At 40.5% G+C, this 17,090-nt stretch overlaps 1 protein-coding gene across 3 annotated transcripts in view; it reads right to left on the minus strand.

Moving 5' to 3' along the window:
* The window catches only part of OTOGL (otogelin like), a 197,941-nt gene that overhangs the window by 40,102 nt on the left and 140,749 nt on the right, over positions 1 to 17,090 (minus strand). For all 3 annotated transcript variants that reach the window (XM_068276877.1, XM_068276876.1, XM_068276878.1), the window contains exons 41-47: positions 16,710 to 16,899; positions 14,208 to 14,422; positions 13,335 to 13,476; positions 11,418 to 11,603; positions 7,739 to 7,951; positions 4,670 to 4,771; positions 1,901 to 2,008 (exon numbers count right to left, since the gene is read on the minus strand). In XM_068276877.1, the coding sequence (XP_068132978.1) occupies positions 1,901 to 2,008; positions 4,670 to 4,771; positions 7,739 to 7,951; positions 11,418 to 11,603; positions 13,335 to 13,476; positions 14,208 to 14,422; positions 16,710 to 16,899 (1,156 nt within the window). The remainder of the gene's footprint in view (positions 1 to 1,900; positions 2,009 to 4,669; positions 4,772 to 7,738; positions 7,952 to 11,417; positions 11,604 to 13,334; positions 13,477 to 14,207; positions 14,423 to 16,709; positions 16,900 to 17,090) is intronic.

The raw sequence follows: 17,090 nt of genomic DNA on the forward strand, positions 1-17,090 counted from the left end.
ATGACAGACAGCGGCTCTAGCCGCTGACGTCATCGCGTCTCCCGTCTGGACGCCTGCCGACTGCGCGTCTGAGCATTTCAGTTTCCCATCAGGTCCGCAGGACTGTGGATGTGACTGATTGGCTTAGGATATTTTGAAATGATTGGCCACTGCTGGTGGGCAGTACTATATATAAGTATGTGCATTACTGTGTATTTTACATGCAGCAAGCTTGATAAAGAGGCGTACGCCTCAAAACGTCGCATTTAACTGCTGTCATGCCTTGATGAAATAAAAGAGCAATATATTACTTCTGATGGTGCTGGCTCTTCTCTACGGGTGTCTAAACTTGGGACATCAATTTTTTGGCAGCAAGTAAATTAACTTACCTGGAGGGCACAGGGCAAACACAAGGTCACAGGGGGCTGATAGGACAGATGGGACACAGGGAGTCCAGTGAGGCACAGGGGGACAGCGGGCACAGTGGGGGGGGGGGGGCAGATGGGACAGAGGAGGGCACAAGAAGACCAGTGAGATGCAGGGGGACACAAGGGAAACCGGTCGGAGGAGATACAAGAGGGCATAGGGGGCAGATGAGATGCAGGAGGACACTGGGAACACAAGAGGGCACAGGGGGTCAGATGGGACAGAGTGGACCCAGGAGGGCATAGGAAAGCTGGTGAGACACAGGAGGACACAGGGGACACTGGCCAGAGGGGAGACAGGAGGGCACAGGGGGCAGATAGGAGACAGGAGGACACTGGGGACACAGGGAGGCAGATGGGACAGAGTGGACCCAGGAGGGCATAGGAAAGTTGGTGAGACACAGGAGGACACAGGAGACACTGGCCAGAGGGGAGATGGGATGGCACAGGGGGCAGATGGGACACAGGAGGACACTGGGTAGACAAGAGGGCACAGGGGCAGATGGGACAGAGTGGACCCAGGAGAGCATAGGAAAGCTTGTGAGGCACAGAAGGACACAGGGGACACTGGCCAGAGGGGAGATGGGAGGGCACAGGGGGCAGATGGGAGACAGGAGGACATGGGGACACAGGAGGGCACAGGGGGCAGATGGGACAGAGTGGACCCAGGAGGGCATAGGAAAGGTGGTGAGGCACAGAAGAACACAGGGGACACTGGCCAGAGGGGAGATGGGAGGGCACAGGGGGCAGATGGGACACAGGAGGACACTGGGTAGACAAGAGGGCACAGGGGGCAGATGGGACAGAGTGGACCCAGGAGAGCATAGAAGAGCTGGTGAGACACAGAAGGACACAGGGGACACTGGCCAGAGGGGAGACAGGAGGGCAAAGGGGGCAGATGGGAGACAGGAGGACACTGGGGACACAGGGAGGCAGATGAGACATAGTGAACCCAGGAGGGTATAGGAAAGGTGGTGAGACACAGGAGGACACAGGGGACACTGACCAGAGGGGAGACAGGAGGGCACAAAGGGGGCAGATGGGACACAGCAAGACACCACGGGGCACAAGAGGATATATTTCCATATAGCTTGACGAGTGCCCTGAAGGCTTTTAATCTCAAGGTATTTTAATAAGGGAAATAAGAATTGTGCTTAGAAGCAAAATATTAAAATGAGAATAAATGCAATAATAAGCACCTTTCACTGCACACACGCATGCATTCAATGGTAATCACTCCTAGATTATGTCGCCCAAGCTCACAACATCTAAACAACAAATATCGTGCTCACATCAACCAATCTGAGTCTCTCATTCGTCTACTAATGCAAGTAAGGACATAACAAGCAGGAACCCAAACACTTGTTCTAATTTTATGCTATCAAAAACTTAAATTCATTCTTTTCCTGCTGTACAACACATCTTCCGGCTTTGAAATATCTGCGTTGTCATGGCTAAGTCCTAGGTATTTTTAGAGATTTTTAAACTCAACTTACTGCAGATATAGCTGAAACAGCATGGGTCACTCTCTCTGACTTGGACTGCAATCTGATCTGCTTTACATTCAGGGCGAGAAACTGCAGGGCAGGCAGATGGATCACATACTGTCAAAGGAAATGGCATTAAGTCGTCAATGTTCCAAAAGCAACATAAAGCAGCCTTATCATATTGTATACATCAGTATCACATTATGCTTTAGCAGTGCTTATTTCTTTCCTGTGCTGCAGCTTGACATTAGTTTATCAGTATTAAACATATAATTGCTTTTCACGTAAGCTAGCTTCCATGCTGAAATCTGACAGCACGGCACAATATTACTTCAACTACAGTGGTGGATGATACTCCTTTTAACACAAGAATTTAAGCCTGTAAAATGAATGTTACATGCTCAAGTTAAATTAGTAATGTAAAAGAGTGAAATCTTATTTTATATACCCCAAAATAATAATAACAACAAAATAAGAAAGGTATAGTACAAAGATTTTGTAGAGTGACTTTCAGCCTGAATTGATAGACAACAGTAAGGGTACGGTTCCACTTGTGCGGCGTGATTTGCTCGCGGAAAACGCGGATTTTCATGCGGAATCATTCACGATTTTAACGACGCAATTTTAACCATGTCAATGCCGGCAAGCATTGACATGGGTTTTTAAACGAAATCGCACGTGGAAATGACGGGAAAACCGCAAGACTCAAGTGCTTGCGGTTTTCCTATTCAGTTACATGACCGACGATTCGCGTGCGGGTGTGCGGCGTGCGAATTCTGACGGCTCTGCTGTGCAGATTTTTTTTTTGCATAGCGAGCCGCACAGAATTCCTGACAAGTGGAAACGGCGCCGTCCACTTGTATTGGTTGAGCGAATCTGCATGCAGGAAACACGCAGATTCACTCTAGTGGAAACGAGCCCTAAAACTAATAAGAATGTATCAGTAGATCAAGAGTTTTGGTAATGCGCTCCCTATTAAAACATGAACACTAAGAAGCTAAAAAAAAAAAACCAGTCTGCCCTGCCACCTACTGCCATGCTGCACTATACAAAACTTGTTTACATATACACTAGACAGACAATTACTTACGCAAAGTAGTGCGCATCCACAAAAAGTCCATAAAAAGTCTCTGAGTATTAATGTGTCCTCTAGTCCTCCTAACTCCACCATGGAAGATCACATATAGGAGAGCAGATGACAATACATAGTGCAAACTGTTTTCAACATTGATTTTAGGGCTACCACCTAATATGCTACATTAACGACTCATCGGGGGCTCATCATATGCCCCTGATGAGTCATTGAGGAAAGGTGTTGGGCAGAGCTGCAGGGCAGAAGCGGACCAGTGAGATGAGGAAACATCCTCAGGACTTTTAACCACTTGAGGACCCACCCTTTACCCCCCCTTAAGGACCAGCGTTGAATTCTGTGATCTGTGCTGGGTGGGCTCTACAGCCCCCAGCACAGATCAAACACCAGGCAGAGAGATCAGATCACCCCCCTTTTTTCCCCACTAGGGGGATGATGTGCTGGGGGGGGTCCGATCTCTCCTGCCTGCGTGTGGCTGGCGGGGGGGGGGCACCTCAAAGCCCCCCTCCGCGGCGAAATTCCGCTTCCCCCTCTCCTACCTGGCCCCCTGGTGATCGGGGCTGCACAGGACGCTATCCGTCCTGTGCAGCCTGTGACAGGACGTCCCCTGTCACATGGCGGCGATCCCCGGCCGCTGATTGGCCGGGGATCGCCGATCTGCCTTACGGCGCTGCTGCGCAGCAGCGCCGTACAATGTAAACAAAGCAGATTATTTCCGCTTGTGTTTACATTTAGCCTGCGAGCCGCGATCGGCGGCCCGCAGGCTATTCACGGAGCCCCCCGTCGTGAATTGACAGGAAGCAGCCGCTCGCGCGAGCGGCTGCTTCCTGATTAATTAGCCTGCAGCCGGCGACGCAGAACTGCGTCGCTGGTCCTGCAGCTGCCACTTTGCCGACGCGCGGTATGAGTGCGCGGTCGGCAAGTGGTTAAAATACAAAGTGCTTTTTTACTTCTATGTTTGTGAGTATATCCCGATGTTTTTATCCCCCAAAAACGTATGTTTTTTAATGCTGTGGAATGATGTTTAGTCCCTAAGTGGTACCGGGTGACTGTATCCTCATATTGTTGCTGGTAAATTGTGGGTAAAGGAGTATAAGGGGACCTGGTGCCATCTGAGTAGTGCTCCCAAGATTTCAACTTCCAGGCCACTGATCATGGGCAGTGTCCTAAGTGCTTACAGCTATCTGTTGGGTTGGGCAGCAGTACAGAATGTTAGCAGAAGGCATTGCCTTTGTGATTGGTGCAGATTGTAGCCTATTTATGTATATGTATGGTGCTGACAAATATCTGCGCAATGAGGAATTATTATTTTTGTTGAGGTAACCTGGATGCTACATCCAATAAGAAAAGGTGGAGAGGAGTGATATAAGAGCTAAGTGCTGCCAGTTGGTCTGGGCAGCTACTTGGCAAGATGAGCGTGCCATTCCACTATTGGAACTTGGTGGAGGCTGGTGATCCCTCAGTTTACACTGAGTGGTAGCCCCAAAATCAACATTGAAAACAGGTTGCACTATGTATTGTCATCTGCTTTCCTATATGTGATGTTCCATGGTGGAGTCCTTTTATGAACTTTTTGTGGAAGCACATTTTTCTGCATAAGTATTAATAAGAATGTTATCTGGATTTAAAAATGATGACTCTTGTTAGATTTAAGCTAGACTGTCTGTGCTGTAAACAGAAATACTCACCACAGTGAAAGTAAGGGCAACATGTTCCTGGGATATAATCAGCAACCAGTCTTTCACCAGTCTTACAGGCCACAGCTTTTTCACACAACGATATGTTGCATTCTGTAAACAGAGATTGGTAAAGTTGATTCAAACAGTGTAAACAAAAAAAAATGCAATGAGGCCTGACCCAAGTCACTTTTTCTACTTGGTGATATTTTCTTATTTTTCTTATCAATAAAATGCCTTTTAAACACCAACAAGCAAGACATTTTTTTACCTACTTTTTGGTCATTTTACAATTGAAGAGTGCTGGAAAGGCATTTTAAACAGAATATGAAAAATTAGGAGAACAAGTGAATTGGATCAGGCCCATTGGCCCTTGTGCAATTCACTTTTACTCTAATGCTGGGAATGCATGATGAGTTTTTTTGGCAGATTTACTGGCCAATCATTTTTCCGATTGTTATTCTGATCTATTTTCATTCACTTCTAAGACAAAATCGATCAGAAAAACGATCAAAATCAGATCAAACCTGTCGGAAATTATCTATTGAACAATCTATCTGCCAAAAAAAACTCATTGTGTATTCCCAGCATTAAAGTGCTCTGAAACTCAGCAATTCTGCTTTGATCTAAAAGATTATTTACAGCTTTAAACCAACTACCAGCAAAAATGTTTTAAGCTAAATAGCATTTAAACAGTTAACACAGCACTTCATTCTTCAGTGGAAGCTTTTGATCCAAATTTTTATCTTGTGATCCGAGGTGATAACATTGTATCAAAAGAAGAATGTAAACAACATATAATTATCAATGGCTGAAACTGAACTACCCAGAGCTGACAAGCAGACACAGATGATACATTTATCACTAGACAGCTTCTGTATTTACATTAAAATCTATGAATAAAATGCAGTGGCAGCTTTCAGAGCAGATAAACTGCACTTTGGGACCTTGTATTTTGTAAACAGGAAATATTATTTGTGCACAAAAGTAAATATGGTAACTGAATGGGTAATATAAAACAAAGAAACACATTTGTATTGAATGTTATGTCCGAGTTTTATTCCTTTTTAAGTTTTCTTCTAGGAGATAATTGTTCATCTTTTGTTTAAAACAACTTTTCAGCACTGCAATTGTAAAGGTACCAAAAATAGTTGAAAATGTACTGTCAAAATTCTTTTCTTGCTGGCTAGTGACCTATTTTAATTTTTTTTTTTTATTGATAAGGCATTCAAATATCACCAAGGAAAAAAACATCAGAGTAAAAGTTAATTGAATAAGGGCCATTATGTGAATATTTATCTGATCAACTGATCATTTATAAACATTTGAGAGTATAACATTAAGTGCTCCATCATTTAATGAAACCATACTGTAATAATAAGTAAAAAAAAAGTTAAAACAACATTTTCTTAAGATAGGTTAGCATACTTATACTTAAAGGGCCATATGCAATTCACTTTTTCACCTGAGTTTTCTCCTAGGAGATAATTTTTTATCTTCGATTTAAAATAACTTTTCAGCAATTTTCAACTAAAAAAGTATCAAAAAGTAGGTGAAAAAGTACTATCAAAATTATTTTGAGTATGTTCTTGCTTTCTGGTGGCTTAAAAAGCATTTTATTGACAAGTTTAAAATTATCACCTAGAAGAAAACTCAGGTGAAAAAGTGAATTGCATATGGGCCAAAATGTTAAAATGTGATGAAATTGGTTTCTAATCAGTAATGCAGTATGTTTCCGTTATTGATATTAGCAATATTTTAAGATGCAGGGTATTAACTCATTTTGGTTACAGTAATAGTTAGTAGCTGAGCACTGGTCTGTAATCCAAAAACAGTGTTGGTTGAAGTGCTCATAACAATCTGCATAATGATTAAAGACAATTTACAACAAATTAAGTGCAATTTCAGTAATTTAACCATTTTACCACCATATGTTGTTTTAATCATATTGTAGATGGCTTCCATAGTTGTCAGGACAGCCAATTGGTGTTCTTCAAGTCACATGATCACAATGTTTAAAGTCATGGCCAAAAGTTTTGAGAATGATATAAATACTGGTTTTCACAAAGTTTGCTGCTTCAGTGGTTTTAGATCTTTTTGTCAGTTGTTTCTGTGGTTTATTGAAATAGAATTACAAGTATTAAAAAATTGTCAAAGCCGCTTATTGACAATTAAATCAAGTTTATGTAGAGTCAGTATTTGCAGTGCTGGCCCTCCTTTTTCAAGGCGTCTGCAATTTGCCTTGGCATGCTGTCGATCAACTTCTAGTTCAAATCCTGACTTATGGCAACCCTTTCTTTTATAATCAATGCTTGGAGTTTGTCAGAATTTGTGGATTTTTGTTTGTCCACCTGCCTTTTCAAGATTGATCACAAGTTCTCAAATGGCATAAGGTCTGGGGATTTCTCCTGGCCACGGACCCAAAATTTCAATGTTTTGTTCCCTCAAGTCAGTGGGGGAATAAAATCATTTTGCCACATGCCCCAAACATTCAGAAAAAAGTATATAAACAAATCAATTTAAAAAGCACTCTTGATGCCCCCCCCCCCCCCCCCATTGGGTATCAACTGATTGGTTTATGTACTTATTGATTTTTGTACCTTGCATTAAATGGAATGGGTCTCTGTGAGCTGTGAAAGGGTCTGTGGTTCTTTGTGTCCCTTTAAATGGAATAGGTCTGTGTGAACAGGTCTATACAAGATCATGCCAGTTCTCAACCCGCGCATTTTGAGTTAACTACCCAGTGCATCAGAAACAGGCATAGTCATCATAGTGTGGACTCAACTTAGTGAATAGTGAAACCTGGATTTATATCTCTGTTCGACAAGCTTTCTGTGTGTTATAAACACTGCATGTCTTATTATCTTGTATTTGAAGTCCTTTGCTGTTTTAAATTCATTAGGAGTCTTTGGCCAATGGAATGTAAATGCAAATTTAATCAATTTATTTGAAGATACAACATGATTTGAGGGCAAATTAAGCACAAACACCTCTGTACAACAGCCATTAATAATCCTTGCTGGTTACATGGGCTAAGGGAACTGTAAAAGTTTTATTTTAACTTTTTTTGGACTTACATACCACATACTTTCTTTGGACAACACGATCCCTCTTTGATGATGCTGATAAGGGTCTCTCCCTCCTTCTCACATGCTGGTACGGGCTCCTCACCGCAGTAAGGTTCTATTGATATAACAGTGCCATTCTCTAGGCATTTTGACAGACAACACCTATTGACTGATGAATGCCATACTTCTCCAGGGGAGCGTGGGTGTCCCTCATTATCAGTGCAAGCTGGGAAAGAAAAGAGGAACATCTATTAACTGTAATTCATGCTTTCATTTTGGCCAATGTACTCTTTTCAACGAATGCGTTAGTAACTGGCACACCTTTGGATCTTAGCAAATAATTTGTCCTTAATGTCAAATTGTGTTAGGTCACAGCTTAAGGCTGAATAAAATGATTACATTCATCAACTTATGTCAGTACAATGGAATAATTTAATCTGTTCAATTCCTAAAAACAAACAAGTGTACATGTTCAGTTAAAGAAGTGGAGAAATTCTGACCACAAGCTGAGTTGCTCCACTCGTTGGCACGTATGCAATTAGCATTTTCTCCTAAGTTTTCTCCTAGGTGATATGTTCACACCTTGACAATAAAATACATTTTAAACCACCATCAAGCAAGAAAATACTAAAAATATCTTTGATAGTATTTTTTTCACCTACGTTTTGCTACTTTTGCAATTGCAAAGTCCTGAAAAGTTATTTAAAGAGAATGTAAAAAAAAATATCTCCTGGGAGAAAACTCAGGAGAAAAAGTGAATTGCATATGAGCTCTTCTGTCTTTTATGGTTCATCTAAGATCTGCACTATTCTCCCTTATTTTATTGCACAGTGCTCTGCGATATGTTGGTTCTTTATAAATAAATATTAATCCTTTGAATGGATTTACATAACTTAACAAGCTGTATAATACTGCCACTTATTCTGCATGCTTACCACAGTTACATACTGTCATTATGTTCTGTTTATTCTTGTGCTATAATTATTTCAGTTCATTATATCCTTTTAACAATGAAGAATATACACCAAGGTAGAATTTGTAATAAATCATTTTCAATTATCGAACCTTATTAGTGTCTATTTCTCTGCATTAATAAATGAAAGAAGGTTCAAGACTTTGGTCTTTAGTTCCTTGGAGTGTATAGACCTTTATATTATATATACCGGTATGTAAAATGTGATGCATGTCTTTTTGCCCATACATGTCATGCTTGTGGATGGCTTGTACTGTTATGTTACTTTTTAATTGGTTTGCAATCAATAAAAATTATGTTTAAAAAAATAAATAAATGAAAGAAGGTATTTGAAGTCAGTGTACATCTCTTTTGCTTAAAGAGGAACTTCAGCCTAATCAAACATACCGTCATTAAGTTACATTAGTTATGTTAATTAAAATAGATAGGTAATATAATCTCTTACCCACCCTGTTTTAAAAGAACAGGCAACTGTGTAATTTCATGAGGGCAGCAATCTTTTTGGTTAAAAGGAGGTGACAGGGAGCATGAGACACAGTTCCAACTGTCCTGTGTGCTGATCACCCCTCCTAGTTGCTAGGCAACGTGAATATCAACATAGGAAATCCCATCATGCTTTGCACAGCATCAGGGGAAAAAAGCCCAGGCAGTTTTCTTTGATGGGGCGGAGCTTAGCTTTTGTAAACCTAAAAATAAGGCTTATGTAAGAAAAACTATGTTCTGATGCTGTGAAACTGTTAAAGAAACACCAAGCTATTTTAGTGCTGCTGAGTAGATTTTTGGGCATTTATAGAGAATATTTTTGGGTACAATCCTTTATATTGTGAAGGATCCAAACACAGTCCTTTTTCAGGGCAATCCACCTTACCCATCAACACTATTTTGTAGCTTTAAAAAACGACTATATGAACTGATGCAATCTCAAAAAGGCAGAAAAAAAAGTCTTGAAATTAAATACCCGCAAAGCTACAACTGTTTGTTGATTCAAATCAATCTAATGTGCTTTCAAGACCTATCACTGTGATATTGAAGAATCGTGTGTTTTTGATGTTTTTCTATATGTGTCAATAAAGTTTTTTCAAAGACTTTTTTTTCTGCCTTTTTGAGATTGCATCAGTTCATATAGTCCTTTTTTAAAGCTACAAAATAGAGTAGATTTTTGGGGCCTGATTCACAAAGCGGTGCTAACAGTTAGCACGCTGGTGAAAAGCCCTTTATCACACCTAAACTGAGTTTAGGCATGATAAGTTTAGGTGTGATAAGTTTAGGCATGATAAGTTTAGGTGTGATAAGTTTAGGCATCAACTGGGTTAGCATCGGGTGTTTTTGATGTTTTTCTATATGTGTCAATAAAGTTTTTTCAGAGACTTTTTTTCTGCCTATTTGAGATTGCATCAGTTCATATAATCCTTTTTTAAAGCTACAAAATAGAGTAGATTTTTGGGGCCTGATTCACAAAGCGGTGCTAACAGTTAGCACGCTGGTGAAAAGCCCTTTATCACGCCTAAACTTATCACGCCTAAACTGGCTTTTCACCAGCGTGGTGCAATGGTTATCATGCCTAAAGTCTCTAATTGGGTTAGCACCGCTTTGTGAATTGAGCCCTTAGTCTGAAGGTTCACTTTAAGTATTTAACTGTATTTCTTCACATGATGGCTGCATGACTTTATGCAACAGCTATGCATTAATGCATGACTGCATATTTATCTGCACTAATATCTGTTTCAAATTCAATGACATTTTTGCAAAAGTGTACAAGGTGCTTTTACCCTCTTTTTTCCTCCTGTCCACCTGTCAATTAGAGGCCACTGAACAATAAAACTCACTAGAAGAAATTTTTACTGACTTCCATGATTTATGACCATGTGAAATTCAAAAACCTTAGTTTTGCTAGAAAGTTAAAAATATAATTTATCTACCTTCTTCATCCCAACCTTTCTATTACACCAGCAGATTGAGTTTCAAATACCTATCAGATGTTTACTTGCAATACATCATATTTTCCTGGTTAAAATATGTTTCTTAGGCCTGTTACACATCTACAACGCGTGCAGGAGCCGTTTTCTTGCATGCGTTTTACTAGCCTGCGGCTGTCGTCGGGAACCTGTGGTGCGACGCTGAGTAGCGGCGGTAGTATCAATTAACCTGACGGGGAAACGCCGATTCCCGACGATAAAATGCGCCGGGATGCGTCGTACTGCAACGCATCGAAACGCAGCGTCGGGTGGGAAAGGTAAAATTAAAGTCTATGGACTTTCCTTTTACCTTGGTTAACTCAAAGTATAGACTTTGTGTTAAAACGCTGAAAAATGGCTCTGGTGTGAAAGAGCCCTTGGCGGTAAGAACATTTTTTTAGAGGTAACAGTAGGAAAGATGATTATGTGCAAGCTAATTGTGGATAAAACACTATGAACAAATTACCGTACATGACGATTATCAATCATTTCCTGGTCTCTCCTATTTTTTAACTTCTCACTTTGCAATGTATTGATTTATTTTTCCACCTTTTCGCTAAAGTTTTCAAAAATCCTATACATTCCTTTTTTGTTTCCTATGTTACTAAAAACTTAATTTTTTGCTGTTTCCATTTAGTTCCTTGTCAAAATCTAGAAAATAGAAAGCTGCTGCATATTTGAGGCAAGAGCAATAATGCATGGATTGAATTGTAAGTAATAGTAATATTTGGCTGATAACACTTAATCCGATAAAATGAAATTACCGCATTTTTCTTCAGGAATACACAGCTCAGAATCAGTTCTGTGGAGAATGGTTCCCTTTTTACAGACACAATCCTCTCTTAGGTAGGAGCATGGGGATTCTTCGTAATACCATTTGTTTATGCATGTTTTGGCAGCACATGGTTGTACACAGGCTTGGTACTCCTTTCCTTCTGGACATGCCAGTGCTAGAAAATGTAGCAGATTCAATGCAAACATCACTTGTTACATGTTTTGTAGAAAATGTAAGTTTTTCATTAAATTATATTTATTTATATTTTGAATGTATTTGCTATTTATATAACATTGATATGTTCCGCAGTGTTTAACAGAATATATAATGTTGTCACTGACCATCCCTCAGAGGTGCTCACAATCTAATACCCACTATATTCAATATATATTTAACTTATTAGTAAGCTTTTGTGATGTGGGAAGAAACTGGAAACCTACACAAACACAAGGAGAACAAGATACTGCACTATTTCAGATTCAAACCAAGCACCCAAGACAAGAGTGCTATCAGTTAGGCCATATACAGTATATGATACTCCTTTACTTAAACTACTGGGCCTAGTTTATCATGGTTTATCAGAGTATCTGAATTAAGACAGTACATGACATATAAAATAGTTAGCAGTGAAGAATTGATTGAATAATTAATTCAGTACATTTCACAAAACAGGTACTGTATGTGTGTATACATTCTGCCATTTTAGTTACTAAGACGTAAGTAGTTATCAAAACTGCCCTACGCCAAACCTGCAGGTGCTCTGTAAGTGGGAGATGCTATGCTATGTTGTGGTGTGTAGAGTCCTCCATTCCTGGTCCATTATACAGGAAATAGATGAAAGCCCGCCCATTTAAAAACGGGTGCTAGGCTTTGGCTTTAACACTATCTCTCTCCCCCCAACGGCCGCGCTTATACCACTGCACACACACACCCGCCCCCCTGCACCCGATCTCTGCTGTCCCAAGTCCGCCTGCGTACCACGCATGCACAGTACGCCAAACAAACGGACACAGGGACAGAGGACGCAGGGACACAGTCATTTTATTATATAGGATGCTGTTAGAAAACAACAATTAATCAAGTTCTCATTCCTAGGGCCCTGTTTATATAAAGCGACAAGCTCCAATATAGCCCATTATGTATTTTTGCTTTCAGTGTGGCAAACACCAATTGGCATCTATGAAGTGGTCATCAGGTCGATAAACTTTTAATAAATGTAGTGAACAGCAGTGCTCTTGGAGGAACTGGTGATCCTAAGAATGCCAATCCCTTATACAAATAGCATGCTGTCAAGCCATATTTATAAATCAGGCAATCTAAAAAGTGCCAGTATTCCTGGACAACTATGAACAATAGATAGTAATGAGAACTGACTTTCCCTAAAAACGCATTGGCTAGGCCAAAAAGCATAATTGTTTCCAATGAACAGTCCCATAGGTTCTCTGCATCATTAGACAAAGACAAATATATTGTGCTTTCTTCCTGAAAAGCACCAGAGCTGCAGCCCCAAGGACGCGCTCTATAGGCCATAGCAGTGTTAGAGAGGGGTGCCCAAGGTCTCCTACTGAATAGGTGCTGGCTTACTGAACAGGAAGTACAGAGATTCGAACCCAGGTTGCCCATGTCAGAGGCAGAGCCAGCAAATGCATGGGATGATGTATGAGGTATGAGAAGCAGAGAGAAGAAGTACTTATGGATACCATTAAGACACTGAATCAAACACTAGCAATTTCCCACAGAGTTACTCTTGGATTTAGTAATACTTAAGAAAGCTAAAGTATAAACATAGTCCAGCCAATATAGATGCACTTTATGCTACCATTACTGGAGCCACGAACAACAAACACAATAGTAAGCCAGTGACTATAACACAATAGTCACAGTGCAAGACAATAGCATAACTTACAGCAGTAATCTTTGGTTCTCCATCTAATGCAGATGTTGTGCTTGCTGCACAATGCTACATATGCAGAAAGTGCATCACATTCATAGTTCAAGAAATATGTGCTGTTGATCCACATCTTCTCACAGAAATCTTGAGGAGACACCTATAAATAACATCAGCTTTAATTAAACCACATCGAAAATATACACTAGAGTTTATGTTCAAATTGAGTAAATCTCTTTAAAACATGTATGCACCAAGTGCCCCTGCCCCATAGGTAAGCTTATATCTAGAGCCAACCCCCTGACTCAGATCCATTCATGCATGTAATCCCTGATTGTGGAAATATGTTTTCAAACTAACCCCTAATGTTTTATTAGTTATATCTATTTAGGGTAATTGGATTTTATATTTTTTAAAATATGATATAATTTTTGTGAAAGCTTTCTATAGTTATAAAATTACATTGACAGGCAGAAGTACCCTCTGAACCTGCTAGAAGTGCACCTGGGGTACCAATTTTTCCATTATCAGTACACCTAAAATTGTTACTTATCCTTTTTTTAGGGGAGTTAAACCATTTATTTCCTAAGTTACTCAAGAATCGTGCCTCATAGCTCTGGAAGAAACACATCTCAGAATGCTTCAGACTACTGAAATGTGGCAGATCTTTAAGTTTTCCAACAGATTTCTCAGAATAGGCCAGAATCTGAAGAAGAGTATATCCAGTGATATTTTTTTTTTAACTCTAGTATTTATTGTCCACTAGCAGGAAAGCTATTTTAGGTACTCTTGGCTGTGCCACAACACGCTCCCTTCCCAAATGCCTACTCTTGTGTGTTCCTATAACCACTAACATAATTAATAATATATACCACATTCCACTATCCATACCTTCCTGTGGCATGGTGCAAATACTTTTCTGTTTAGTAACTCCATGCAGTAGGTACAGTTGTCTTCAGTGCAGTTTCGAACTGGTCGTCTTGTAGTAACATCCACTGACTTCTCAATCTCCCAGCTTTTAATAAATGCTTCTATATCATCTTTGCTTGTTATTATGGTTCGGTTTTGCATTTTTAGATCATCACTTGGATCACCATTGCATATTCCTTATAAGACAGAAAAGGTCAATTACATTTGTTATGTTGCTACCTGTATAGCAAGGCTGGCTGGATAGCAGTTACACATATCACATATTGGGCTTGATTCACTAACTGGTGCTAACCTAGTTAGCACGCCTAAAGAGTTCGGGCATGCTAACTAGGGTGCTAACCAGTTAGCACGCTCAGAGATTGCTCGATGTGCGGTGCGTCATTAATGTCGCACCCTTCACGCGGTAATTTGCCTTCGCATGTAACATGGCCCCCGGAGCCCTAGAAACGTCACACCTAGTGCGACCAAAATGGCGCATTAGATGCGCCCGAAACGTTGCATCGATGCAACGTTAACATCGCACCCTATGCGCCATTTTGGTCGCACCGAGTGAGACGTTTCCAGGGCACCGGGGGCCATGTTTCCCGTGAAGGCAAATTACCGTGTGAAGGGTGTGATGTTAACGTCGCACCGCACGCCGTTTTCGTCACAGACATTTTTGGTGTGCTAAAGGGCTTTTCACAAGCGTGCTAACACTTAGCACCGCTTTGTGAATCAAGCCCATTATGTAATTTATCTGTGCCGGTAGCTATTTTTTTTTACTAGTTTTAAGCTTTAACTATCTACATATATTTTAAAAGGGGTCCAGTTCTGTAGACAACAAATCCCAATATTTCTGACTATCTCAGTCAAAGAAATGAGAAGTTCTTAAGGCTACACAGCCACTAACAGGCACATTACTGGCCTGTGGAAGTGGAGGTATACACATGAAACACATTGTGTGTATAATAAATTATTATGGCTATGCCCACCTAGTGTCCAGTTGTTGGTATGCCCACATTTACACTCCATTTTCAATTTGTTTTATTTCTGCCTGTTGCTTCTGTTTGTAAATTAGCTATTAATGTGGCCAGGCTGAAATCCAATAACCTATCATTATACGTAACGGATTTATTAGATACTTCAACTGATGACTAGAAAGTCTAAAGTGACATGGATAGTAAGCACTTTTGTTTACACATAGCCTTTGAGCAGAGCAGTAAACCTGACCTGGCCAAGTGACCGGCTTTCAGGAATTGCAAAAAGAGAGTAGTTACTTGACTATAAGAGCCAGTTTACACATGTGAAAAAAAAACACGTACCCGCTCAGGATGTTTTATTAAGCTCCACTCAGCGCAGGAAGTGAATCCAAATTTTAGAAATAGGATCCGCCACCACTTGTTAAAAGAAATGGATCCATTTGCTGCGTTGCGGTAAACGGAGCTGCCTGAGAGGCCGAACTTGATGCATTTTTCCGGAACGGCCAGGAAAATATATGCAATGAATGCCTATGAGAACAGACAGTGTCCGTGCTCACTAGGCTAGTCCCCATCCGCTTAGCTAGGGATTTGGCATGAGGAAGGCCCAGTAGGTTTGCCCAGTATGGTGATCAGAAATGTCTGATTGTGGCCCTACAGAATTTAACTACTTAAATTCTGACTACAGAATTTGAGATACAAACAATAAGTCGCCACAACAAAATTATCCCTAAAACGGAGCATGTGAAAGAAAGGCGGCAGGAAATTATGGTGCCGGAATATAGCCAGTAGCTGAATTTCTGTAACATTTACCAAAATTTTACTATTTTAGAGCGTTCATTTTACTGATATTTTAGTACAGCTAAACCTACTTCCACACACAATGCCTCCAATGCCTAACTCTAACCAACCCTGCTGACGCCTAAACTTAAAACCCCCTTTCCTGACGTCTAACCTTAACTGCCCCCCTCCCCCCATGCACACGCCCTTTCTGGTGCCTAACTTTAACCATCCCCCCTAGAAAACCCGGTTCCTGACGCCTAACCTTAACTGCCCCCTGCCGCAGGAAAAACTGAAAATACTGGAGTTATTGCATAAAAACATTAAAAGTAGATTTTACTGTGCCCCCAAATCTCTGCTTGAGTGCCTGGGTGCCACTAAGTAACATTAGAGCCAAAGGCCGCACTCAAATTGTCCATTTGCCGCAGTTGCACAAATTTCCTATTTTTTCATAAAAGGAAATCAAACGATATTATCCTATACAATGTGTATATATATTCATCAAAAAGAAAACTTTTTATGTGACCAAGGCCAATTTTTGGGGAAAAGCTAGTCAAGGGAGGTTGCAGATGAGCAGTAACAGGTGGAATAGGTGAGCTGACGTCCAAGGAAGCTGTCATGAAGAAAGGTATACAGTTGTTGCACATTGAGGAGACAACTGCACATAGCAGGGAAGCCACAAGACTCTTGGCCCAAGAGTGTAAACAATATCTCAAATTTCACTTACCACAGAGCCCTTCTGTTTTGGTGGTTTGATTGGAATGTAGGCCATACTGTATGTCTATAATTCCAGTAACATGAGTCCATTTAATGCTAATGCCTGCTGGCGTGTTAATGACATACATTGCTCCTGTGTCCTGGATACACAGGCCTTGCTTTGAGAATGGTAAGGGCTGAGGTACTGAATTCACTTCTACCTGAAACAAAGGAATAACATCATAAAAATGTTACTAGTGAGCAACCAAGCAATTTTGCAGTTTCTGAGGATTATGTACTCAGCATTGATTTACAATTTCATTTTTTTCTTTGTATTTGTTTTGACCTGCTGTTTTTGTAAAGACAGTTGGAACTTTACTATTTTTTCTTTGATATATCATGAAGAAAAGGT

Source organism: Hyperolius riggenbachi, chromosome 3, assembly GCF_040937935.1.
Source record: "Hyperolius riggenbachi isolate aHypRig1 chromosome 3, aHypRig1.pri, whole genome shotgun sequence".
In the NCBI taxonomy this organism is placed as follows: domain Eukaryota; kingdom Metazoa; phylum Chordata; class Amphibia; order Anura; family Hyperoliidae; genus Hyperolius; species Hyperolius riggenbachi.